General features: G+C 41.4%; 2 protein-coding genes and 1 long non-coding RNA gene across 5 annotated transcripts in view; 1 reads left to right on the top strand and 2 right to left on the bottom strand.

Annotated features, from left to right (window-relative positions):
• Positions 1–4,737: 4,737 nt before the first annotated feature.
• On the bottom strand, positions 4,738–9,426 carry faim2b (Fas apoptotic inhibitory molecule 2b). 2 transcript variants are annotated; one of them, XM_026168144.1, is made up of 12 exons: positions 9,148–9,426; positions 8,669–8,714; positions 8,336–8,403; positions 8,171–8,235; positions 8,001–8,054; positions 7,838–7,888; positions 6,666–6,705; positions 6,531–6,568; positions 6,362–6,449; positions 6,183–6,278; positions 5,925–5,978; positions 4,738–5,812 (listed from the first exon to the last, which is right to left on the bottom strand). In XM_026168144.1, exons 1-12 carry the CDS (start codon positions 9,160–9,162, stop codon positions 5,663–5,665), a joined length of 765 nt encoding a protein of 254 aa, XP_026023929.1. In that variant the 5' UTR covers positions 9,163–9,426; the 3' UTR covers positions 4,738–5,662. The 2 variants fall into 2 exon arrangements, with proteins under 2 accessions (XP_026023929.1, XP_026023928.1); XM_026168143.1 differs by having other exon boundaries at positions 8,669–8,717.
• A 2,597-nt stretch (positions 9,427–12,023) lies between these two features.
• LOC113021714 (uncharacterized) lies at positions 12,024–12,609 on the top strand. 2 transcript variants are annotated; one of them, XR_003272341.1, is made up of 3 exons: positions 12,024–12,087; positions 12,160–12,366; positions 12,447–12,609. It is a non-coding gene; the product is annotated as an uncharacterized LOC113021714 (long non-coding RNA). The 2 variants fall into 2 exon arrangements; XR_003272340.1 differs by having other exon boundaries at positions 12,024–12,366.
• Positions 12,610–16,418: 3,809 nt separating this feature from the next.
• The window catches only part of LOC113022594 (nuclear receptor subfamily 1 group D member 1-like), an 11,135-nt gene continuing 184 nt past the window's right edge, over positions 16,419–27,369 (bottom strand). The window contains exons 1-8 of the mRNA XM_026168145.1: positions 26,710–27,369; positions 20,810–21,121; positions 20,612–20,700; positions 20,350–20,494; positions 18,392–18,957; positions 18,113–18,298; positions 17,809–18,019; positions 16,419–17,707 (exon numbers count right to left, since the gene is read on the bottom strand). The exon at positions 26,710–27,369 is cut by the window's right edge and continues 184 nt beyond it. Of these exons, the coding sequence (XP_026023930.1) occupies positions 17,511–17,707; positions 17,809–18,019; positions 18,113–18,298; positions 18,392–18,957; positions 20,350–20,494; positions 20,612–20,700; positions 20,810–21,121; positions 26,710–26,728 (1,725 nt within the window). The 5' untranslated portion in view covers positions 26,729–27,369 and the 3' untranslated portion in view covers positions 16,419–17,510. The remainder of the gene's footprint in view (positions 17,708–17,808; positions 18,020–18,112; positions 18,299–18,391; positions 18,958–20,349; positions 20,495–20,611; positions 20,701–20,809; positions 21,122–26,709) is intronic.

Raw genomic sequence — 27,369 nt, forward strand, 5'->3', positions numbered from 1 at the left:
ACACTTAACATCATCAGACTTTTCAGCTCACATCCTCAAGAGCTGATCAACCAAAGGTGGGAATCTTCTTCAAGAGAAGCTTTGATCTATTTTGATAACTGAAAAAAAAAGGAACGTAACAAAAAAAGAAGTTTAAAAAACTCTTTGGAAAAAAAAAATTAAAAGAGGAGGAAAAGACAGAGCATTATTTTTGTGTACGTAATATAGCAAATTCTTATTTTTAACTGAGCATTCTGGATGTTTCAGAGTGATTCAAGGAAGAGTTGAAACACAATGTGTCTTTTTGATTTTTTGTTTTTTTTGTAAAATATGCAAAGGTTTATTTTTATTTCCTGATGTCTGTTGTTGTTTGACATTCTATTTGCAGCAGCGGGACGGGTTGGGGTTCGGGGGTGTGCGGGGAGGGGGGCAATTTGTACAGATTTTAAAAAAAGCAAAAAAAAAACTTACAAACACTTCCGCTGGTCTGGTGTGTCGAGTCGCTCTGACTGTGGGAGGCAAACCGTTTAAAGCTACTTCTTCCTGTAACTGCTGCAGAGATTTCTCATCACGCACAGATGATGACAAACATCGACTGTTTATAGTTTAGTCAAATTAATTCTTCTCTTTCTTGTTTTTTCGTTTAACTTTAAATCATTCTTTCATAAGAGAACAAAAGACAATCAATTATTTATATTTATATTTGAATTATAGTTCTATTTTTTAGAGGTTCTAGATCAGCGAGGCATACGTTTATACAAAAGGAGTTATTTAATACTGTAGTCAATGAAAACATGAAAGAGCTCCCCCCCCCCCCCCCCCCCCCCCCCAGCTGAGCTCCAGTGTTTGGCTCATGAATTTAATTTTTAATTATTTTTTTATGATTGGATCACTCTCAGTCCACATATGCTTACAAAAAAAACCTGCACCTACTGTTAATAGTTAATACTTTACTACATCCTCGTCCATGAGAAGTGGTTTTAAGCGGTTTTGTGGTGGCGAACCATCAGGTATCATTGAATTCATCCTCTGCCTGAAGTGGTGACGTGTGCACGCATTACAAAGGAGAGATTATGTGAAAACAAAGAGCAAATGCAGTGACTAAATTAAGACGTAGCTTAGTGAAAGCAATGAGGGATATCGAATGGAAGACTAACAAAATCCCTGAGAATAATTAGTTTGAGAGGAAAGGGAGCTGTAAGTCTTTTTTTTTTTTTTTTCAATGCTGCTGTCACCTGAGTTTGATTCTTTGTCAGTGATTTTTGTTTTTTAGTTTGTAGAAAGTTAAGTGTCTTCTGTTTTTTCTCTCTCTCTCTTTTGTCTTTCACTTGAAAGTCTTTGAGCTAATTTGCCTTATTTTTTGATGAGTTAATCTTACAAGTAGATTAGATTTTAGCTGTAGATTTTTAGCTTTTTATGGAGTCGTTTTTTTTTTTGTTTGTTTTGTTGACGCTGTTTTCTTGTGCGCGTTGTTTTCTTTTCACATGAATTTCCGTTCCAAACCTCGCGTCGTCTGTCCCGACATTGCGTCTGGCCTCTTTAGCAGAAAGCCTTCCAGAATGGAGAGCTGAACCAAACAGTGACTTTACTTAGTGCTGATCCAAATCACTTCTACTGATGCTGCTGCATCGGGCTCGGACAAGCTCATAAACACACAAACCTGGGCTGTTTTCAGCTTTTTAAGTCAGCACACCGAGTTAAGCTGTCACCACGTACATCCAAACATGTTGAACTTTAATTTATACGGATATCAAAAACTGTACATATGTAGATAATAGAAATAATGGTTTTACAAAGGACTGCTCACTAGACCATGGAAGTGCCATTAAAGATGATTCTTACAGCCTTTAGTGAGACAGCAAGTCTGAATGACTTTGTGAGTGATAAAAAAAAAAAAAAGTCTGCAAAAACTCTTTCTAGCTAAGCCTTAATGTTTTTCCTCTGGACGAACTGCCCGGTTTCACATAGATTTGACATGAGTTTGTATATACTGTGGAAATGGCAGCAGGGTTGTTTGAACTTTGAGTCAGTTGAGTTAGACGTAGAATTACCAGGAGCTTTTCTTCCTGTTCTTTAACCATTCATGTTTGAATCCAGTGAAAAGACGAACGAGATAACATCTTCCCCAAGGCTTACATTGTTTTTTTGCAATTTTTCTGTTGTACATTTCTGCAACCAAAGATGTTTTAGCCACCCACCGCTGTCTCCAATCTCCCAAGATGCTCGTATGTTTTGTGTAATGGTATAAAATGCCTTTTATTGACTCTAAGAAAGAGAAAGATGGCAATAAGAGTGTTAACGTACACTCAATATTCCAAATTATGACTACAGTTTGAGGACTTTTTCAGCTCTGTCTTAGAAAGTGTTTTTGAAAAGAACAAATCCAGCTGCTTAACCCTAGTTCCCCTTAGCTTACATAATGAGTGCAGGACAGCATGCGAGCAGACTTTACCGAACTCAGCTACAGCCCGACCGATATATCGCCTGCCGATATTATTAACTGATTGCCGATATGTCGGTGTCAACATTTATAAAGCCCGCTAAGCGAAGATGAGACGAGAGAAACACCTTTCCACCATGTTATGTGTTGACACTGCATGGTTTGTCCACCAGAGGGCACATGTTTGGAATTCTGCAAAACAACAACCGGCTGATCCGAGCAGCATAAACAAGGAATCCACAACTTGTGATAAGAAAACATTATTTTTAGATAGCATTGTCATATTGTCTTAGTAAGGACACAAAAACAAATCTACAAACCAAAAAATTTATGTTGAAAGAAAAAAAAAAGTATCAGCCGATATTCGAATCACCAGCTATCGGTACTAGTATCGGTCTTAGAATCCTATATCGGTCGGGCTCTTGACTCAATGGACATTAAGAAAAACGGAGCACAGATTTTACGATTGGTGCAAACACGAACATTTTCAGACACAAGCAGATTTTGTAAATAGCCTGTCTTTCCTTGCACTTCTTTCACCGTTTTTTTCCCTTTCTTCTTGTGTGTTTTTGTGATTTTTAATTTTTTAGTATGAATTATAACCTGTCCAGAAAACACAGTGACTTGCAAGTTTTCAGATTCAGCGCACCATGAAGGAAAATGTTCTGAGAAATGCTATTCCATATATTAGCCATCACTTTTAATACAAAACAAGATTTTGAAACTATGAAATGACCACTTGTTACAATGCAGTGTTTATTTATTTTTTTTAAGCAGAGATGACAGGACAGGAAACTAAAGGAACTGGCCTTTTAAATGACATAACAAATATAGGAATACTAAGACTACATGGAAAGTACACAATATTTGAAATAAAATAAAAAATACTCATTGCACTTGCATTTTTAGTCCGCATAGATTTGTAAATGCTATTTGTATCCATCCTAATGTCAATTTGACAGCTTATTTCATAGTTTCAAAACATTTTGCTGCTAAAACAGGATTTCCAAACAGCTGGTTTAATAACGTCACATCTGGATTTTCAAAATGTTTCATTTTATTTCAGTTTGGTTAATACCAGTGTCGCAATTTTTTTCTTTTTAAACAATTGAGTCATACTGTTGTGTAATACTACAGTTTACTATATGTTGCAGTAGTGAGCAGTTTAACTAGATAAATATTCGATCATTTTAGCAAGAAATGCTGTCTTAAAGTAACATTTTTGATCCACAAACACAGCTCTACACTGTATAAACTGTATTGTGTGGATCACAAGCTTTTTGAAAATTCAGATTGGCGCATTTCACTATCTGTTTGTGAATAGTTTTCTTATTTATACAAGAACTCATTTTGTACAGTTTTGTTAGAGGAAAGAGGTTTTGATATTTGGTTATTTTGCAAATGCCATTTGGCTACTTTTGTCTTCCTGTGCCAGAGTTGCTAAATTGTCTGTAACTTGTGTTTTTGTTTTTCTTTTGTTGTTGTTGTTTGTTTTTTAATTGATTGAGATTTTACTTCTTTCTTGGTTTTCTCTTTGAATTTGAATATGTCAGTTTTCTTTTTTAATAAAAGTCTTGTTTCAATGTTTTTGTGAGTGATTTATTATTGGCTGTTTAATTTTTGCTAAATTAGGGGTGTATATTACATATTATGGATGCCTGATCTTGCAGTATCATTAGTCTTATTTTCTTAATCTTTAAATTGAATTAGTTTTTGCAGGAAGCTAAAGTCCACCTGCTTAAATAAGTACTTAACCAATAACATGGCAACAACTGCATTTAGGAACGTAGATATGGTCGAGTCAACCTCCTGATGTTCTGACACATGGAAAAGAAAGTTGATTTAATAGGATAGCAATTTCCATTTCCATCTCTTTATGAGCAGTGTGCCAATCTTGATGGCTGATCCAAGAGGGTTAGTGCAGTATGCCACGAAGCACAGATCATCTCAAGTGACAATAAGTTCACTGTACTCAGATGGCCTGAATAGTCACCACATCACTCAGTCCAAGTGACTTCTTCAGGCTCAGCTGACTGCAGGTTTCCCTAACCTTTACACAATGACTGAAACTAGCACCACTGATGAAAAATGGGCTGTAAGGTCAGTTTCTTGATCATTAATATGCATGTTATGACCATTGATGAACAACCACTGATCAGAGACCATTGATGCCAGTATGAACTAAAATCTCTGAGGAATGTTTCCTCCACCTTGTTGAATCTGTGCCATTAGCTTGGTGTATCTAATACTGGTCAGTGTACACACAACTCCAAACCCCACAAGGATGGTGTAGTTTGCTCTGTAGAAACATACAAACATACAAAGAAATGTTATTATTGTTTAATTCTGTAACATTAAAATTAACAATTTTTATAGGTTTCATGTGTTACTTTAATTACATTGCCACTTACAAGTCCATAGCCCGTGTTCTTTGCAAAGAAATGTATAGTGTTTTTTATTCATTACACACAGTTTCCAGCGTTCCCATTAATAACTTATTAATCTAAAACTATTTTCTATAACAGCTGAAAGGCCACGGTAAATTCTCAACACCAGTGTAAACAGATCTCTAACAGCCAAATGTACTCTCTTACTCTGACTTACTCTAAATACATTTTCCCTTTGTGGTTGCTGTTTGCTTTCTTTACATCTTAAAGTCTGTTGACTCATACAGTAGCTGCTACTTCCGAAATACCAATGCCCAGTCTGAGCTTACACACATACAGTACATACTGATAATACACTAAACCTATCATATATAATGAAATGAATAAAAATAAAAACAAGTATAAAAGTGCATCTACATATTGGATGTGAAACAAATGATTAAAATAAACTCAACTCCATTATTGGCTCAAGGCTGAATAAACAGAGTGATGCATCCAACTCTGTTTGTACCTGCTTTTATCCACTTAAGAGTCCAAAGTGCCATTCAAAACACACACACACACACACACTTATAGATTCCCAAGGTAACACCTAGCAGTAGTTGGACGGTGTAGTCTATGGGATTTCAAGCTGGGATTTCAGGGTCTCCATTGATAAGAAGATTATGAACTGAAGAGACTTGAAGGTTAAACAAAGGTTAGATCGATAACACATCACTTAAAGAAAGAGCAAACAGGTTGCTGCAATGAGCCTTGAAGTCATGTCGTTCTGTCGAGAGGTAAATCCAAGTCAAGTGTTCAAATAGTTCAGCTGATAAACATCTTTAGTATGCAGGAGAAACGTGTAAAACAGGCTTCACTCCCGGCCTTCTCCCGTGAGCTGTAACAGGAAGCTGAAGAGGTAGATAATGTCCAGGTAGAGGCTGAGCGTGGCAAAGATGTATTCCTCTGGACTGATGGCGTAGCGCTTGTTTCCTAAGAGCATCTGAGTGTCGAACGCCAAGAACTGTGGCAGAGAAAGGCACAAATGGAGAAAACAAGCAGAGCAGGTGAGCACGAGGTAATCATTTGAAAACTTAGCTGGAAACTAAGACGGGGGTAGGCTGCGTGATTCTCACCAGAGTAAAGAGGATGGCTCCTATTACAGCATAGGTGGCATGTAACCAAGGTACCTGTGAGATAAAATGCATTACAAAACACTTTTAAGAAGGCTAGCAGGGATGCTAATTTAAGCAAGACACAGTGCAAGATTATCTGAGGCTAATCCTTCTTCCATTAATGCAGTACCTGACGCATTAACCCAAGTACTTTTGTTTAACTCATTAATTGCAGCTAATTTGGTTTCCTTCTAGAAGGATGTACATGTTTAAACTCACGTATCCAAAAGGGACGACAACAGAGATGGCGATGGCACAGATGAGCATGACCATACACAATGAAAACAGGACTCCCTGACAAGAGGTGACATCAATCTGCAAGAGAAGAAGAAGATGTGTCTTTTATTGTCTTTTTTTGTTCAAAGCAGTTTGAAGTTCTAGTTTGAAGCAGTTCGCACCTTGCTCTGGAAGCTGAAGATGGTGACAGAAAGACACACCAGAGCTGTGATTCCCAGGCACAGCACCACCGACTTGGTGTTGTAAAAGCTGGAGGAAGCACAAACATATACATTTTCTCTTTCAGCTTGAAAAGACACGGATGGTTCTTACATCCGCAGGTGTATTTACCTTGACAGAAATCCCATCATGAAGGCCATGCTCAGAGTCTGTAGGGAAAAGTTGATAAAAATAGCTTAGAGGCTGAGGCTGAGTGACGGCTTTATTATTGTATAAGGTTTGTATTTTACACTGCATGTTACTCACAAAGAGAACTAAAAGAATTATATTCCAAGGAAACTGCCTCCTGTTATGACAGAAAAGACAGTAGATTTGTTATTTATGCACACAGAGACACATTTTATAGAGTTTTTGCAAAAGAGCATCTTTTCAGTTGTTTCTTGAATTTTTAATAATAGTAATAACTTTATTTATAAAGCGTTTTCAAACAAAGTGCTGTACAACTAAAGGGATAAATAAAATAAAAGTGATACATAGCAATACAGGTAAGAGACACAATACAAGTTAAAAACAATAAAAAATTAAAAACTAAAAGCCATAGAATTAAGACATGTAGGATAAGGTGAACAAATGTGTCTTCAACAACCACAGAGCATGCCTGCCGAATATCTTGAGGGAGGTTGTTCCACAGAAACAGGGCACGAAAAGAAAAAGCACGCTCTCCAATAGTCTTTTTTCTGGCTCTAGGAACCTTCAGAAGGCCAGAGTCCTGAGATCGGAGAGCACGAGATAGAACATAAAGGTGTAAAAGGTCGGAGAGGTATGAAGGTGCCAATCCGTTTAAAGCCTTGTAGGTGAGCAGCAGGACCTTAAAATCTGCTCGAACCTGACAAGGTAGCCAATGCAGAGATCTCAGAACAGGGCTAATGTGCTCAAATTTCCCAGTTCTTGTTAAAATGCGAGCAGCTGCATTTTGCACCATCTGTAGACCTCTAAAACTTTTCTTTGGTAGGCCAGAAAGAAGAGCATTGCAATAATCAATAGGGGAAGACACAAATGCATGGACAAGAACCTCTGCAGAGTCGCTTGACAAAACTTGTCTGATTCTGGCGATGTTCCTCAAATAATAAAAGGCGATCTTTGTTATCTCTTTTACATGAGATTCAAAGGAAAGCACCATGTCGAACCACACACCCAAGTTTTTTACCTTGTTCCTGCAATTTATGGCACTGTCATCAATTTTCAAGATGAAATTTTGGGACAAGTGCTGAAATGTGTGTGGCCCAATGACCGTCAACTCTGTCTTATCAATATTTAGGAGCAAGAAATTATCCGATAACCAGCCCTTAATTGCACATAAACAACATTCTAGTTTAGAGACTTCAGCACAATTTCCAATGGTTAAAGGAACATAGAGCTGCAGGTCATCAGCGTAACAATGACATTTTGTGCTGTTTATTTCTACAAAGACGGTTTACCTCAGGTCTCCACAGCAGGACAGTGCAATGTAGGTGGCAAAAAACATGAGACTAAAAGAAAAAAAGGATCAGAGACAATTTCAAAATGTACATGAAATTTATGTGAGTGTGAGATGAGTTTTCATCTGTGTTGTTTTCGTTTTTGTTTTGTTTTTTTACTTACTAGGATGCCGAGTACAAGCCAGGATGAGTCTGAATAAAAAACCTCACTGGTTCACTGAAATCAAAACAGCAACCAAAAAGAAAGTAAACTGGTGCTTCATAGAATAAAGTAGAAAAAGCTTTATTAGAAAATGACAGTAAAGTTGAGCAAATAAATACAGACGTACTTACCAAAATGTGAAGAGACCAACAACGCCCACGGTCACAAACAGCTGAACCATGAGAATGGCGTAGACCTGCAGGTGGACAAACGCTGTGTCAGAGCGATGTGGCATTTCCTTTTATTAATTTATGTTTTCATGGGGTTTTGTTTGGGGTTTATTTTGCTTCCAGTACCTTCCTGATGAAAGTCCGCCGGATGGTCTTATCATCCCAGGCGAACTGGGCCTCCATCTCAGCATAGCCTGAAAAAGGGGTGGAGGCGTTTCAAAGCTGAACTTCATGACATCACATTGTAGCATTGCTCTGATTACCTACATCATTTTTAATAACTAAGTGCAATGTCATGAAAATATTATTATTTGCATTTAAAATGAAGCTAAACAAAAACTAACATTATTTTTCATTCACATTGTTTCACTTGTTACCACGCAGCTTTGACTACTACAGGTCTAAACTAGAGGACAGCCAGTGTTCGCATATCTGTAACCAGCAGGATACTTTACTCACCTGCTGTTGCCTCTTGATAGCTGGGAGGCTCATTGTCATTGCTCACCTGCTGGTACGCAATCATAATTAGTATATGAATGAACAATAACTGCGTTTACAGCCACAGTACAGTGTTAGACACATGTGCCAGCTATTCTAAAGCTATTGCTTTATATGCACATTTAAATAAAAAACAAAATAGTACAGGAGATACTTTTCATTGCAGATCTGACTATAAAAGCCCCCACGTTTGATTAACTCAAAGGATTATATACATAAACTGTATGTATGTATGTTCATAGACATACTGTTAAACTGTTTCTCTGATCTTGTTGGATTTTGATCGAGTTTGTAAGCTTTTTTAGAGCATACCTCTAAAAAAATATGAATAATTCTAACAATCTTTCACAATAACACGTCTCATATGTAAACAAATCTGTCACTTTAATGAAGGCATTTTGTTACAGCTTTATTTTAAATCAGGAAAGATGAAAACATACCTTTCCCTTTTTCATGTTTTTCCCTTTTTTCGCCTTTATGGTTCTGATGAAGGAACACTCTTCTGAAATCCTTGGTGAAATGGGTTTGTTTGTTTATTTAATGATGTGAAGCTGTTAAATCCCAAATATGTACAGTTCCTAGGCTTCTTCTTTCATTCGATGTCGCTTCTGTGGCTCCAAAAGCTGTTGTGAGTGGGGGAAAAAAAAGGTTGTTTGCGCAGTAGTTTTTGCTCTGATTTTGTCTGCAGTGTGCGGATTACACTGGAGCTTTATAGGCTGCCATGTAGTTAATCTGCCTCTAACCCTGATCCCACACCACCCCTGTCCCAGCCCTAAAGAGGTCGTTCTAGCAACGTCCAGGTAGGCCCATAACCCTCAGATCCCACCAGAGTGTGCCACTGCTGTTGCTTAACAGGGGGGGTGGACACAATTGTTCTGAACAGTATTCAGGGTCAATTACTCATAATTGTGCAAAGCAAGCAGAGGGATTTACATGTCTGAGCTACAGATGATATTACATTATTATTTTAATCCATTTTGAGGTATAAAAAATACAAAGAGAACAGTGCAGCAATGTTGATATGACAGAAAAATGTATTTTTAAAAAACACATATTTACAGATTTTTTGGAAAATTGAGATATATTATACCCATCAAAAACTACCAATCAATTAATGTGGGTCCATCAGTCTGGTGACATCTTTGTCTGCGTGGGTGTAAAAGTACAGTAGGGTACAGTTGGAAGTAGCTTTTCTTTCTTTGCTTATTTTTAGCAAACAGGTTGGGTAAACAAATGACATCATGTTTTTATGTAAGACACTGCTTTAGTAACAGACACACGGCACTAATTAGCATGGAGTTAAGAACATTATGGAGAATACACTGAGATTTACCGGCAAGTGATCACCTCTAATCTGCTTTTACTCAGATGTATTGTACTGTTCCCCTCTTTAATAAGCACAGTTGTGTGGGTAATCATTTATACTTTATTAAAATGTTTATATTGATATTCAATATTTTCTCAAATGCACAACTGGAAGTTTGTTTCCAGCCACAAACTAAATATCGTCAGTCAGTAGGATGAGATTACTTTGTCTCCCATAAGGAGGAAATCATGCAGGATCTAGAAAATGCTGCAACAACAAGTCCCTGAATGTGTACACTTTAAATAAATACAGATCTTTATAAAAATAAATAGATAAATATTAAAATTTAAAAAACTGTTACCTCAAGGCCTCTCTACAATACTTTGAACTGCTCTTGGCAAGATTTTATAACGTGCTTCCAAGAACTGGTTTTTGGTGTCTGCTTTGTGTAGATGTCATTCTGCCTGTAAACACAACAGCTCAGAAAGTTTTGAATGAATTCTGAGAACACTTTGTCGGGTGTAGAGGGGGTCATTTTGACAACCCATTAAAATCTGTCTTACACCAACGTTGCCAAGGTCAACTTAATGATACCTCTGTCATGGTCTGCGGTGGGTGGCTGGAATTTTCATAAGGCTCCTGAACTGACCTGGGATCCGCCCCTGGGCAGGGCCAACTCCAGCTCCTGCACACCTGGAGCCTATTGCAGACAATCAAGCCAGAGGGATTTAAACCACACGTTGATGTTCATTCTAGTGATGGGCAGATGAAGCCCCATGAAGCACTGAAGCTTTTCATCCAATTGGTTCACCCCAACGCGAAGCTTCATGAAGCTTCATTTGCTCTAGCAGGACACCTACTGGACGTAAAAATAATAGCTGGCATGAATTTGAAGAGTGTGGCATTTTGCACACAGCCTGTAAATGTCAACAACAAAAGGAGTGTGTAAAACATGTATATTGTAGTGATGGTAGTATACTGTGTATATTTATAGTGGCAGTATGGGAAATGATTATTTGGAAATGCTTGAAATGGAAATGATCATTTACTGTGAGGTGAGGTGTGGTTGGGGTGTGGACAGTAGTTGTGCTTTTGTAACGTTGAGGTATGGACAGCTACACACTGAGGCTTTGTCCTGCCTGTTCACATTTTATTCTGTAAAAACTAAATTTTCACTGCTTTTATGACCTTTTTAGTGGGGAGAACATAGCTAGGATTTAATGATTTAACAAATCTTTTGAATCCTTTGTCCTCCACAATGCTAAATGGCTGGGAGTCCTCAATCACCATGCTGACCAGGTCTTCATCTATTTGAGATTGTTCTCCTGAGGAAAGACAATAAAGATAAAGCACAAATATAAATATCACACACGTAACTTATAACAGTTGTATAATATTGTTATATCATTTAGTAACATTACTGCATCCTATATTATCATTGCATTTGATGGCTCACCTGGTCTTGCTCCACGATCGGTGTCCCCCTTATTCTCATGCAAAGCTCTGTAGTGCCTAAGCATGGATGAGGTGTTGTTGTTATATCCCAGCTCCCTGGCACATAGCAAACACTTCACCTTGTACAAAAGTCAAGACAGCTCAACATAAATTGTATTGCACCATCAGTATCATGAAAATACATCTTCTGTAGAAATTTACATACCTTGTTGGGAGGAATAAGATCAAAATGTTCCCACACAGGGGAGGACATCCTCCTCTTCTTAGCTGGCTCCATTCTCTCCTGACTTTCCTCACTCTCATAAACCTCCATACGGTCTCCAAACTCTCACTAACCGCAACTCTCCATCAAACACCCACATTTTTGAATGAAGTCTGAGGGGTTTATATCGCTGTCATATCTCGCGGCAAAGTTCGAACCACTTCATGAACCAGTCACGTGGTACAGCCGGGCAGCGAGGCTTCGGACGTCATCATTTTCAGCTCCTCCCATAAATGAAGCAAGCCTCGATACGCGCTTCGCGGAAACGCCCCCTCCATTACTCGACACACGCTCCGAAGCCTCGATACAGAACGTCCCATCACTAGTTCATTCACCGCCAGTTTGTCATCAACACATGTTGGTAACAGGCCTTATACTTCAAGTTCTTGCTGTGATCTATCTTGTTAACACGACTCTCTTGTGCTGCAGTTGCTGTATTCACCTTGGCTCACGCTCCACCTCCGAACTCAAGATACCAAGCAATCCTTCTGAAAATCTCTCTGTGCCTCACCTGCCTGCCCTCCTGCCATCACACTCCATCTGAAGCCCCGGATCTCAGACCAGCCTTTCCACGCCACTCAGCCTCCCCTGGATTCTCATCACCCCCCTCTCAACACTCCATGTCCCCTACTGCAAGTAAGAATTGCTACTCTTACAACTAGCCACTTCAGAGCTGCCTCCACTACCTCCCTAACTCCTCTATCTTCTCTCTTCAGTGTGACTGTTCCCTGCTCAGCTCCACTCCGCATCTCAGGCCTCATTCCCTCGCCCTAGCCACGTTCCCCAGGCCACGCCTCGTCAAACTCCACGTCTTATTGTTTTTTTGTCTTTGCTACGTTTTCTTTTTTGCACTTTAGCCTAATAAATTGTTACATCATCTGCTGTCTCTGCTCTGGGTTTCTGCACCTGAGTCCTGTTCAGTACAGGCCACTCGGCCCTGTGACAGCCTCATAGCTTAGAAAGTATCATTCTTAGAAGTGTGTTGTCAACATATAGAAAGTGCTATTTAAAGATTTAAGATATGTCACATTTGACCTCTGACCTCTCCTTCAAGATCAATAAGGAGCCAGACAAAATTAACCCTAGTAAATATAACATGCACTTTTTCAATGGTGATTTCATTTTTAAAAATTATCCAAACCAGTCTGACCCTGTGTGGAAAAAGTAATTTCTCCCTAAACGTAATATCTGTTTGTTATTAAGACATGTGGCAGTAAGAACTCTTCTTTACAGAACTGTTTAATTTCAGCAACATTAAATCTTTTTCAAGCATGAACGAAGTGTTCGAGGTCTTACAAAGCATTTCTATCAGGTTTGAGTCGGGCCTTTGACCAGGCCGCTTCTGTTCTGTTCATCTTGACAGAGAACAGAAAGCAGAAAACATCTAAAGAAGAGCTTTAAATGTTGTCCAAGAAGCCCACGGGATTATTCCTGAAGACTACCTATTTTAGAAAGCTTGTCTAAGAGACTTCAGGCTGTGTGAATAAATTGTGAATAAAAACAGACCTAAAATATTGACTTTCAAGCTCATTAGTACTTTGCTAACTCTGTTTTAGTCTTATATACTAAATGTCCATGCGTTTCTGCATTTGTTTCAATATATGACAGCATCACCTTCCCATTTTCTTAGCAAAAGTAGTTAGGGGTAAATGAAGACCTATGCAAAGCAGTGTGTCATGTCACATTAAGGTAAAACTTGTTTTGTCAGGACATGTGTTATTCAGTTTCAGATTACGCATCTGTTTTATTGGACTCCCTCCAGACTCTTGAGACTTGCGCCAAGGCCTACTGCAAACTGTTGGAGACGCAAGTTTAAACAAAGAAATTGAATTCATGTTTATGGTCATGTGATAAGGTGAGTTCTGGGGAAAGATTTCTAAAATTCTGATTGTTTGTTTTGGGAGACGAGTCAAACTGGACAGGTGATGGCAAACGCATGCAGGCTGGTGGGCTGCTCTGCTGCTGCGTGGACCAAGTCGGTCTGTTGTCTCCACCCTAGAGGAAAGCGGACCATCTTGTCTGGAGTCTGGAGGTTGATTGCCCCTCTGGGGGTGTAGGTGCCGGCACCAGGGAGTATAGTGTGTGTATGGGGAGCGTGAGTGTGTCTTCATGTTCGGAAAGTGTGAGCGTGAGGGTGAGAATGCATGTTTGTGTCCGTGTCTATGTGTCAGGTCAGGTCTCCACCTCCGCCTCTCTCAGAACATCTCAGATGGCATTTTTTTTTTGGCCGTCAGACAATAATTCTGATTGCTACATTAGCAGGCAGGAACAACAACAAAAATAAAACAAAGAAAAAAAATAAAAAGAAAAGAAGTTGGATTCAGTCTAGTATTATGAGAGCAAGGCAGATTCTTCTCGGCAGTTTGTAAGTGAAAGGGAGTGCCATCAGTCCGAAGGTGGGCCTGTGAGATGGGTAGCTGGAGCATTTGAAAACATATAATAATAGAAAGGTTGGAGGTACACTATATACTATATATTAAGAGTGATGGAGCTTATTTGACTGCAGCCAATGATGATTGATGGTGATGAATTTGTTTCATATTTTTTTGCATTGTAATGTCATAAATGTTTGGGGAAAAAATCATGATAATAAAACTGTTCTGATTTTGCTATTCCCTAAAGCAGAGCACAATAACACAATGCTAAAAAAAAAGAGAGAGACAGAGAGATGGTCGTTTACAAAGACACAACAGAGGACAGTCTGTCCGCCGCTTGGGGGCAACAATCCCAGATTCACTCCATACAAATTCTAACGTCAAAGTTTCCTGTGACCACTAGATGGCGAAAGAAGCCAAGAGAAATATGTCCCATGTGGCGGCCAGACCTGCATCACTGACAAAGTAAATACCAGACTTTTACAAGCTTTCTGTTTTTATTCCCCAGAGAAAAGTCAACCAGAAAGAGAGAGAGAGGGGTAAGACAGTATGTTCCGTTTGTTTCAAATCGTGATGTGAGAGGATGTAGTCTAGTCTAGGCTCAACCTAAACCTCCAGACTTCTAATGTTGTTGGCCTTGCATGATTTGCTATTACTGAAACAACTGGGAACATTTAAAAGGAAATCTCGGCTGTGATTACTGCTTGCAGAGATGTTTGTAAATTGAAATTGACAGTAAGGAAGTAAAACGAAAATACGGTTTTCCTGCAGGGTTTACTAAGTATGATTAGGAAGCACCGATTTTATCAGCAGACTAAAGTCATCATTTTGTGAAGTTGTAGGTGGAAGGGTTTCTGTGGGCCCTTTAATTCCATTACATAATAACAAAGTGAAAAAGGAAAGGAAAACAACAGCCCACTTTCAATTTGATTAATCTGCCTGGTAAAAATGAAAGTATGATGGTGTTGAGCTTGATTTTGGTTTCATCTGACCGCTATATTTTCTTAAGACGGATCTGTACTTCTTGAGGGGACCTGGCGGACGCTGCAGGATTTGAATGCATTAAAATGTAGTGTTACAAATGGTATTCTTGGTGACTGCAGTCCCAACTGCTTTCCGATTTTTAGCAAGGTCCTCGTTCCTCCTTTGGGCTGATGCACCACTTTGCTCTTGATCATCCTCACCCCAGATCTTGAATGGAGCTTCAGACTGAGGGGGATTGAAGGGCGAATTTATATTTCTTCCATTTCCAAATAACCACACCAACAGTTGTCACCTTCTCACCAAGCTTTTTGGTGATGGTCTTGCAGCCCATTCAGTATTTTTGTACGATTATCATATGACAGATGTGTTACAACTTGTAACACATCTAGTGGGAGGCTAAAACGTGCTCCTGCCGTTACTGTGCTGTCCAGTAGGCGGCAGGCGTAGACCAACATGATTTATGGGCATGACTGGAACAAAGCACCCCTAGGGACTATAGGCTCTCCTCATTGCAGGCTTCCAGTATTTCTTTCTGATGGATCAATGACAGTAAAAGTGCAGGTGCGTTCGTAGATAAATAGATAGATAGCTTCTGGTTCGTACTCATTTTTCATTTTTTGGCACCGAGGAAAATGTGTACTATTGCTAATTTTTTTCACCTAATGTGGAACTACTGTTGGATCCGTGACTGCTATATTCTTATAAGCAGTCACAGCTTCTTTAGTATGTTTGTTTCAAAAATACAAGAGTCAGTCAAAAGCCTGTCAGACCTAGAAATATAATTGAAGCTGTGCTATTGTGATGCATGATTCTGGGTGTGACGCACTTGTCTAAATCATTTCCTTTTAAAACAAGCAATGCCAGTGACTGTGCACATTATGGAGCCTTATTAAAGGCAGAGCTGCAGTTTATGGAACTTGCTCCTAAATGTTTATATCAATATGATTTCTCCTCGTGTCTGGTAACAAGGCTTTACTCATGAAGAGCATTTTGATCCAACTGCCTTGTTAGTCCTACATTTGCATTCATCCTTCACCAGAATCCAGTTTATCTCTTTCAGTTTGCTTATCATCTCGTCTCTGCAAAAGGTCGCTGTGTTCTCTCAGCAAAGAATAACACCTAGTATTCCCATAAGTCTTTGGAATTACATTCACTTGTTATCACACACACACTCAAAAATCAAGTGGTGTTTCTTGTTATTATAAAAGCCCCCAGTGGCTCTCAGACCTGAAGCACGATTGGCTCATTGCATCTGTTGCTAGGCTACGGCTGTATGGTATGTCTCGGCATCGCATTAAGGAGGAAAATGAAAAGAGATGAGAACAAGGAGAAGATGCTATATAACATTATTTAATAATGGTAATCTATGGCGTAACCATAAAACATTTACAAAATATTCACAGGCCGATGCTGTCCGTTGACAATACATTTATTTCAACGCTATATATTCAAATAAAAAGTTTATACTCGGAGCACATCGTTCAGACGCTGCGTCCTGTAGAGAAATCAATCATGTGTGACATCATACAATAATCTCCATACTAATTTCATTTACATATCCAAGAATCTGCAAACAAACGCCGGTACAAACCGAGAATAACGGCCCTGTACAAAATTTACAACAGAACATCTTATCATATAAGCCATCAGACATGGTCTAAAATGACCAATAATTTCTCCCTGATCACCGCGTACAAATACATTGCACCTCAGTCTCATTTTCGTAAAAATGGTATACATCTCTCAATCACAAATGGGTGATTTTTTTTCTATAAAGATTCCTCACATGATAACATGATGTGAAAATAGCTTATGTCATTTCAACAGGGCAAACACAAACTGTGTTAAACATTTCTATTGCTATATATATATATATTTATTGATTTCAGAGGTTTCTCAATGTATGAAAAGTGCCTTTACATTTGTGGCAGGAATTTACAGTAAGAGATCATTATTGGTGAATGTCTGTCCTTTTTTTTTTTCTTCTTCAGGGCAAAAAAGTATGTGCTTCCTTTCCGTTAGCTTTGTGAGATAACAAAAAAAAGTCTGGTGAGGATCAACGGGCTCGCCCTTCTTTTTTTGGTCTTTACATCAAAAACAAACTCCAAGAGGGAGAAGCGACGGTGGTTTGATTTTGTCTTGAAAAACTCAAGGAAGAACTACAGTTTTAACAGTTTTCTAGCAGTCCAATTGGAAGCAACTGGAGCACAGATCGGTTTATGTTCATCAGCTTCCACCACCTTCTGCTCTGCCTGCGTTCTTCACTCATATTTCCCCGGCTCTCTTGGAACATCAGACCTGGGAGATCTCTCAAAATTGCCGTCCATCATGCAGCGGCCGGTGTAGGGAAAGTAGCAAGCCAGGCCTGCATATGGAGTAAGGCGGTTCCCAAAGGCAGTTACCCCATTAAGCTGTCTGAACTTAAGGGTCTATGCGGAAAGCTAAAAGCTTGTCAGAGTGTTGGTTATTCAGGGTGCGCAGGTCCGGCAGACGAAGCAGCAACTTTGGGAAGAGCGTGCTGTCGTCTGGGCGGCGACTGGTGATGAGTGAACGCAGAGCTTTTATTAGATTCTCCTGCAATTGCTCTACTGCGCCAACCTCCACTATACCAGAGCGATCTAAAAAAAGAAAAAAGGAGCAAACAAAGTAGCATTAGACATAAGAAATGTGTTTGTGTGAGAAGTATGAGCTTGTATGCACATAGCTGCGTGACTCTTACCAGCAGATACGAGCACGACAGCCATAAAAAGTGCCATCTCATCTGGTTCCAGACCCAAAGATCCTAGCTTCTCACTGAAATCAAACATGGAATCCAATAATGAGCCCATACCAAGGGCTCTCAAGGATGCCAGTGAGTATGTATGTCCGTTGAGGAAGGTCACCGTCCTCTCTTTGGGGTCAAACAGTGAGCAGAACCTCACCATGAGAACCTGTCAGCAAAACAAGAGCAGTTCAGCATCGAGGGAAAAAGAAACGTAAAAAGAAAAGCCCCAAAGACACAAATCGTATTCAAAGAGGCATACCTGGAAAGTACCAGATTTGAGCAGCATGACCTGATCATGCTGGCTGAGATTCTGGAAGCCTGGGATGCTCTTTGCAAACTCCACCACTTCTTTAACAGCAGGGGTGAAGCACTGGGAGAAAGACTCCCACACCTCCTGACTGGAGCGACTGGCCGGAGCCACAGGACATGAATTAAGTGGGCATGCCTGCAGAAGACAGAGAAAGAGAAGCATTATGGGCATTTTATTGACTGGAATTTAAAAAGGCTTTCATAGAGTCAAAAGGAGAGGGAGACTCACCAGAACCTTGGCTCCTCCGTTCAGCTTCCAGGGACACTGGTTTTGGTTTGAGGACTCTCTGGCTGGGAAACTGTTCTGATTGGCTGCGTAGCCCTGAGACGACATGTTACCGCTGACAGGACACTGGTTCTGATTGGAGGAGAACGTGTACTTGGCGTTGTCGACGTTTGCGTTGGTGGTGCTTTCGCTGCCTGTAGGTGGGACGGGGAAGTTAGGGGGGACGTGGTAGTTAGCTGTCAGGTTCGCCTGCTCCACCTGAACTGCGTGCTGCGTCTGGGCAGTTGCGTGCAACAGGGCAGGCTCCTGCGCCGCGCTGTTCTGGAAAGAGGAAGCGCCAAGGTTGCCGTTGCCAGCAGCCATCTTGAGTGGTTTCTCGTTACCGTGGTAAGACTGCATTATGGAGCCGGCTCCTTCACTCGTCTGGTTCTGTGGACTGCACGGCGCGTCGGGAGGAGGTGACACCTCCATTTCCATGGAAGCCGATTCATTGAGACTGTTCATGTAGCTCTGCATCTCATCCAAAAGCCTCTGCTTCTCCCGCTTGGGAATACGCCCAAAACGCACAGCTGAGGACAAAAGCAGACAGAAACGAGCATCTCTGTTAGCATCTTACAGCACTGACACTTGTATGCGTAAAATGTTCACATTCAAACAAATATCCTACATGTGGCTCTCAAACTCTAATCTAGATGTATTACTAATCCCAAGATCTCTCATCTGTCTCTGACTATTCTTTCTCCATCACAGCTGTTACACCATACTACAGACCCAGAAGCCTCCATCTTTTCATCCTCTTCAGCCTTTACATTCCTCCCTTCCCCCCACCTCGATGCCCTACCTCCACTGACAGTCCTATTTATAGTACACTGTATGCTACACCACCTCCTCCTCCCCCACGAGTCCTTCTCTTTCTGCCTTTCAGTGAAGCGCAGGCTCTCTCTTTTTTTCCTCTAGAAGTAGGTCACTGGGTCAATACCACCAAACGTGGTGTCATTAGCAGAGTGACACAGTGGGTGATGAGTGGAAAGGTCAGAGGTACAGAAAGGCAGGTGAGAGAGCCGAAAAGACAAAGGGTCGAAGGCGGCTGATCAAAAATCAATTTCATGCTGGCGAGTCGCAGACATCAGCCGAAAACCAGAAAGTGGGTGGAGCTACCTTTCCCATGAACGTTATGTTGTTATTATCGTATTTTTCATTTACGGTGTTTTGTGTGCTTATTCACAAAATATAAATGTTTCAAATCTGATGAATTAGCAGTTGATTTCTCGCTTCTGGCTTTTTTGGGGGGGGGGTCAGCTAAAAATGTTTGCACCAGAAAGAAAAAAAAAAAAAACGTGATTTATTATCACCTAGTTTAGCCATCTTCCCCTGGAGATTTAACTCCTGAAGGTGAAAATAACACACAAAAGCTGATTACCTGCAATCATATGTTTAATATTCAAATTGAAGCAGTGTATGTTTTTGTGATTAACTGGACAGAATAACATTAAATCTCAAATGATTTGAAATGCCCGTGTCGGGAAAGAGCGTACGTGACTGCGAACGGGAAGGGTAATCAACAACTTTGTGCCCCAGTTTCCTAAAATAAACTAGTATTTTTCACAGTTTCTACATGACTGATGACTACTGGGACTCTCCAGCTCCTCTTGCCATTAATCAGAGAGCAGCGCAAGGAGAAAGGGAGGCAGAGGAGGACAAAGACAAGAGGAGGAAATAGTGGAAAGGAGATAAGTAGAAAATTCAACTTTTTGATGAGGAGTAAGGCAAGTGGCTTTGACAGTGGGATTATGCCTTTGTTGTAAGCTGTGACAGAAATGAATTTGGACTTTGTTTTCGCATCTTGTACAAAGCGGATTAAAACGATTCACTGTTTAAGCCAGTGTAAAATACTGGTGGGAATAAATCCATCAGAATTTACTTATGTCTAAATATCTTCATGCAATGACATGATCTCTCACCATCTCTGGACATGCCCACGGAGAGACACTTCTTGAAGCGACAGTGCTGGCACCGGTTACGGTTCATGCGCATGATGAGACAGTTTTCATTCTTCACACACATCTTGTAGTGGATATTCTGCTGAATGCTGCGCCTGAAGAAACCCTGCGGAAGGAGGGTAGGAAGAATAGAGGCTGTGAAGGGTGTCTTTTGTGTCATTGTGTTTTTTGTACACAATGAAAAGGAAAGACGTGGCATAATATAACCTTTCTTTGGTCTCACCTTGCAGCCCTCGCAGGCATGCACGCCATAATGGAACCCAGATGCGATGTCCCCGCACACCTTACACAGAAGCACCATACCTCCGGTTTCTGTGAAAGAGGAAGTCACAACGGTTGTCAGGTGAAGAAACACAATGAAAAACTGCTGATGGCCAAGGAAGGAGGAGAACCGGGAGGAGGGTGGCGAGTAGGTACTTACTGGTGAACGTGCCAGTGAAGCCACAAGGCCTTTTGGCAACGGTGGGATGGTTGTAGGTCGGTGATGACACCGTCATAATTTGCGCAACTGGAGCACTGTTAACTTCGGGAAACTGAAAGACCATTTTCGGGGAAGGTGTTCCTCCCCCTGGCTCCCCTCTTTGCTTCAAGGCTCCGATCTCCTGAAAGGAGACACCCTCCGGGGATGAAGGCTGCGAGTGGGAGGAGGGCGACTGGGTCTGGTATCCACTTGACGGGCTGCCAGGACTCGGACTGGCACTTCCAGACGAGCCAGCGTACAAGATAACACCACCTGAAAGAGCACAGAGGGTCCAAAACTCAGTGCACAGGCACAAACTAGTAGAGAGTTGAAGTGTTGAGCAATCATCTGCTTTCATCTGAGCTTACTTGGCAGACTTTTGCAAACACAGACACAAAACCCTGACCTTGTTGGGACAACAGAAATTTGATCCGATGAACAATTTAGAAAAGAGAAGAAAAAAAAAGAAAGAAAGAAAAGTGACAGCTTGAGGAACAACAACTCTGACCGGGATATTTTTGTGCAGTCTTTTCAGTTTTTAATCTGATAAGAATGAGATAAGGGAAAAAATGCCCAAGTCCTGCCGAATCATACCTTCAAGTAACCTGCTTGACAATGCTTTTACTGATGAGTGATGGAAAAATAGGAGAGGTAGTAACTGAAATAGACACAGCATGCCATCTAGTTAAAGATCTACATCTCTCAACTGTCACAAACAATCATAAACTAATAAAATAGCCTACGATATATCACATCACACACACCAAACCTTCTGGAATAGGGAACACCATTAAATACATCATATCATATTATGACAGTAAGTCACTGTATGTTCACAATGAGAGCCACAGAGAGTTCACAAACAGGCCTTTGTTTATGGATATCAGATCAAGTTGGAAATGCCCTATTACTTCTAAACACAACACCCAAACCCCTCCGTCACCACCACCACCCCCGCCCTTTCCTTTGCAGACAGTGTTCCTCCCCGCAAGATGAAAGACTGCCCCTCACGTGCAGGCTGAGCCAGCCAGCTCCCTGCATGCTTGCTTTCAGAACTGAGTCCTTTCTACACTCCCTCCGCCTTTCCCCCCTCCCTTTTTCTCTTATCCTCCTCCCTTCCTCCCTCCCCTTTCCGGCTCCGGGCCTGCAGACCCATCTATCCGCCAGCCACCTGACCAGGAGCTCACATGGACTCTTGACACAGTTCCCGCCTGGCTCACAAGGCTCTTTGCGCAGTCCCGTGTAGACAACAACAGCAGCAGTGCCATAACAAGCGCTAGGGCAGATCACGTTTGGAGTGGAGAAGGCTTTTAATGCTGTGGCTAGAGATACGGAGGAGAGCAAGCGGGGAACGGAACAAGTTAATGAATTCCACTGAGTCACTAGAAACTGCGCAGAGGGCAACAGTCACGTTGTTGCCGGTCACTGTTTTCACACTTTAACACAATTTCAAAGGCTGACATTGTGCTTTTTGTGTGTGCGTGTTCAGATGAATCAGGCTAGAGGGAGGAAAAAACCCACCAAGCAATCTTCCCTACCTTTAAAGCTACCATAATTGTTTTAATTTATGGTAATATAAGTGAGTGATTATCTCTTCAAATAATTTAAAGAATTTATGGATTTAGGCTTACTTTGGTACCCCCCCCCCCCCGTATTTAGCTCACAGTTTGAACCACTTGTTCATTTTTTATCAGATCACTGTGTCAAGTATCCAAGAAGACCTGCCAACTGTAACATTTCCTGCACGCACAATTCTTCACCCAGACACTGCATCAGATATTCTCACATTATGATTGTGATCATACCTTGTGGGTCAGTATCAAGCTACTTGTAATGTATCAGGTCTGTGAATATACCACCCAAAAGGTTAATGTAGTCAAAGTCAAAAATGCCTGCTCTGTGTGTGGCAGTATTATCCAAAGCGGTGTAAATATAATTAGAATGTCTGCTCTGTAATTCTGTGCACATTTCCTCTCAAGGACCTGGAATCATTTGAGAAAAGTGTGCCCTGTCTCTTTTGCTTTCTCTTCTTGAGAAAACACGTGCTGGATTGCTGTTTAGCTCTAAGTGCCTCCTTAATTCCACCGCTTACACGTGTCAACACTGACTGCTCCAACAGGGTATGCGTGTATGTGTGTGGACGTGTGTGGGGTGGCAGCTCTGGGCAGGCGGTTACTTCCCTGCGCACGCAAATGTTGCTTGTTAAGTTTTTCTGCATGATGTGTGAGAGAGGTAGTTTTCTGGGCATGTGGCTCACCTGCGGAGGGCAGGGTGACATGCTGCAGACACACTGGCTCTTCCACACCCACTTTCTACGCTCAGAAGTCACAACCCCGCCCCGCTCGTCGAGTAGAAAAACATTCCATATTCTGAACGCTTGTAACGATTTCCTGGAATATGGCTTGACTGGGCTACGGAATGAGCTCCGGGAATGTCACCCCCGCTGTCCTCAGGCACAGGTTACAACATGTGACTTGCGGATACACATAGAGCCACAAGAACTACGGAATAAACAATACAACCGCCTCCTTTTTTTTTTTCTTTCTTTCTTTTTTGCCAGTCCTCTCTGACTTCCCATCTCGTGTGTTCCCTCCCCCTGGGCATGCACGGACGCCCGTAGAAAATGTGGAAATCATGCTCCATTTGCAACTTGACTGTCCTCTGTCATGTGAACGTTTACCTCTGTGCATGGGCAGTAAGCCTCCCTCCACGTGCAACTACTGGCTTCGTGTCATCTGCTCATTTATGAAGCGTTTGTCATGGAGGATAGTTCTTAGAAGGAACAGCGGGCAGGTTTTTTTTTCACATTAGAAGCAGTTGAGAAGATTTTTTTTAATTAACATAATGGAAGAGGCTGACCCAATTTGAACTTTGTTTAAGGAGTTCTCAAGTTCAAAGGATTACATGTAGATCCTCGGGGCTGAGCAATGCAAATGTAGCCTAGAAAAAAGCATTTATTCTCAGGAGTGACATCTTTTTAATCTAACACAATGAATCTGGTTTCATTTTCCTGCTAGTGCCCAACATATGCATTCATCTGCTTAAACATGTTGCATTTTTTTGTAAGTTGGTCAATAATCACGCTTTGAGATCAAGGAGAGGAAAACTCCATGAAGACTACAGGGTTCATGAGAGCTGGTCATGAACAGCTGCAGTGTTTCTCTGCATTCATTCTCATCACAGAGTCATACCATTAACCACTCCTATTGCAGATTCTTACTGCTACTGATTAGCTTAGTCATTCAACTACTGCACCCACAATCTTTCTGGTACTTTTTCAGTTGAAAGGAGTGAGGTTGAACACGTCACGGCACCCTGAAGCGGGTTGATACCATGACATTATATCCCAATTACACGATGAACACTTATTAAAGTACTCATCTTCCATTTGACTGCTGTGAAACTGAATATGGGCAGCATGGTGGTGCCATGGTTGCCTCACAGCAAGAAGGCCCTGAGTTTGAATCCACCGGCCAGCTGTGGCCTTTCTGTGTGGAGTTTGCATTTTCACCTCTTGCCTGCTTGGGTTCTCACATGTGCTGCAGCTCCCTCCCACCATGCAAAGACATGTACGTCAGGTTAACTGGAGAGTCTAGGTTTACTGATTTTGTCAACATGAATGGTTATCTGTCTCTGAGTGTTAGAATTGCTATAGAATGGCAACCTGTGCAGGCTGTACCCCACCTCTCACCTCCCTCCGTGTGACAGGTGGGATAGGCTCCAACCCAACCATGACCCTGAATTGGATAAGCGGAAGAAAATGGATGGATGGACTGAAAATCATCCAGAAAGGTTGACTAGGTACTATTGATAGAGACAGCTTTAAAATAAATATCCATATAATATTGAAACAATGTGAAAGGAAGTCAGAACAGGTTTTATTGTGTCATCTGATTTTACTGTAACCCTTAGAAATAAATAACCTTTCACATGCTTTGGTCTTTCTATTGCAGAAAGGGTTTGTGTGCTGTCATTACCAACAACACCCCATCAAAGCACCAATCTAAACAACTTTATTTATTCTGAATGAAAAGAAAAACAATCAACAGTCCATGTTGAAGTGACCTTTTTATCATTTCCTTGACAACATTGTGAAGGTTAGCCTTAGTTCATGTGACAACTGCTCAGTGCCCCTATGATAGTGACTTCAGTCTGGTATTTATCGTCTTATTTTGTTCCATTACACCGCCCAAACAGAAATACCAGAGTGTAATTGAAACGGCTTGGCCTTGTCACCCAAAAAACTAGTTGATGCTGGCAAATGTAGGTTAATATGTTCTTTCACATCCCACGTCCTGTGATAGGCTACCCCCCAAAAAAGGACGCTCCTTTTAATTACTAATGAACATTTAAAATCAGCTATAGTAACTAATATGAGACAGAAGGCTGGTTAAACCCCTCTGACCCACTGACCAATCTACCAACGAATAAAGAGGAATCCCCGTGTGAGCTGAGCGCGCGCACAGTGCGCGCGACAGAGAGGAACAACCGTGAGAGGAGCAGTGTACTTGGAATCATGCGCGGCACGTGGATACTGAGGCTGTGTACACGTGCTGTCAGCTCGAGGCGGGGTGGCTGCGTATTAAAATCAGGTGCATGATTCGCAACATCACGAACGGGTTTTTTATGTGTTGTTTTTTACCCAGGGTGCACGGCCATGGCCACAGTCGACCAAAGACCTATGTCCCTGATGTTTAGATTTAAATTATATCGTGAGATCTAGGTGCAGCGTGAAGTTGCTGTAATGGTTTAAAGCGTTATATCAATAGAGCGTCACTGCTTTATTGCTTTTTTATCTATCTGTTCGCCTATAACAATGGCGCTCTCAGCCAGTGAGCCACGGAGTAAATAGGCGGTTTAACTCTTATCGATTTCATGAGTCAGATATGATCTGTTCATTCATCATCAGCTCTCGCTACATTTAGATCGTGATTCAGGGGCTGGCAGAACTACATGTTTACTCCAAGCGCGGCTCTTGGAGCCAGTGTGGAAGGAGAATTTGGCACAGATTTCATGTTTGTGGAGCAGTGGGCGTGACTCCTCCCTGACATCGCCTCCTCACTTGTGTTTGGGGGAAAGTGCCACGATTGTGACCAGCAAACTTCTAATGAATCACATGTTTGTTAGTTGACAACCTCCCATTGGATGAAAACATCCAGAAGTGGTTTTGGGAGCAAGAACTTTAAGATCCAAAAAAACGCGGACGCAACGCGGGTGGGTCAGCACGTTATTGTTCCTTATCTGTCTGCAGATAAGCCTCTAATGGTGGGGCGACCAAACGTGGGGAAGGCTGTGGGATGACAACGTGCCCGGTCAGAGGGCGTTCAGGGTCGCGCTTCACGTGAGTTTGTTTACATGCAGAGAATCGGAAGTCCGCCGCAAAGACTGGAGGAGAGGACTTCCCTCTCTGAGCTCAGCTCACTCACTCAAAATCCTCAGACTTGCGCAGCCCAGAAGCACCTGGCAACACGCCAGAGATTGCACAGCTGAATTACAGTCATAGGCAAGAGTACAGTGCACAGAAACTCCAACTGCCTATAGCTTAAATAGTTTTCTGGATATCACACATTCATATAGAAGGAGCATAAGATGCAATTAAACTGGATACAAATCCCAAAGCATCAGACATGTCCAATAACTGCAGTGATCTGACATGACTCAAACAGACAATTAAAAAAAAAAAAATTATAATAATTAAATGGCAGTAAAACTTTATATATTACTTAAATATTAGCAATATTTGATCTAATGCAGCTCACTGGCATCTGTGCTCACCTGCACCATTACCCTCAAAGTAAACCTGACAGCGCTGCTTGCCAGCAGCTTTCACACATCGACCACGCAATTTAAAGCTTACTTACCACCTGGACTGTTTTCCATGTTTCCCAGTCGATCGGTGTTGTTCGTTTGTTCCGTATTACAGTAGGCGTTTACTGCTGAACTGACTGCCACTTCTTGTCACCGAAGAGTTTTGTTGATACGGGTGAAAGAGTCATGAACTGCCAGGGCATGTAGAGTGTATCCCAAAGCTCAGACCAAAAGCAGCGTGCACAGGGCATTGGGGTTCCTGAGAAAACCCGGCCAGCCCAAAAGAAGAAGAAGAAATAACAAAAGTAATAAAGAAACTATTTAAAAGCAATTCAGATCAGGTCTCTTATTGATCCCGATGTTCTCTCGAGGTGAACAGACGCACGGGGAAGCTCGACTCTCTGTCTGCACAGTGTGATGTCAGACGGATCTCTGTGTAAAAGGGTGTTCTCTGAATTACAGTGGTCCCAACGCGTTCAGCTGCTTGCCATGTACAGTCACCATGAAAACATGATCACAGTAGAAGTAGTTTAAACACTCCCACACTCATCAATAAGCAACACGCGTCCGAAAATAACCAGCACGTTTTCAGGTGCTTGAGAAATGTGACCATTTTTTTCTTCCCTCCCTGCTCTCCTTTTGTGTGTCCCTCCTGTTTGTTGGTGTGCATCAGGGATCTCTCTCTCTCTCTCTCTCTCTTTTCTCTTCCTCCC

This window comes from Astatotilapia calliptera, chromosome 5 (assembly GCF_900246225.1).
Source record: "Astatotilapia calliptera chromosome 5, fAstCal1.2, whole genome shotgun sequence".
NCBI classification, from domain to species: domain Eukaryota; kingdom Metazoa; phylum Chordata; class Actinopteri; order Cichliformes; family Cichlidae; genus Astatotilapia; species Astatotilapia calliptera.

Coding starts and splice junctions, on each gene's coding strand:
- faim2b (XM_026168143.1), bottom strand. Junction 8,236..8,335: donor GGCGGACTTTCATCAGGAAG/GTACTGGAAGCA, acceptor GTCCACCTGCAG/GTCTACGCCATTCTCATGGT. Junction 6,569..6,665: donor TAATTCTTTTAGTTCTCTTT/GTGAGTAACATG, acceptor TTTTCCCTACAG/ACTCTGAGCATGGCCTTCAT.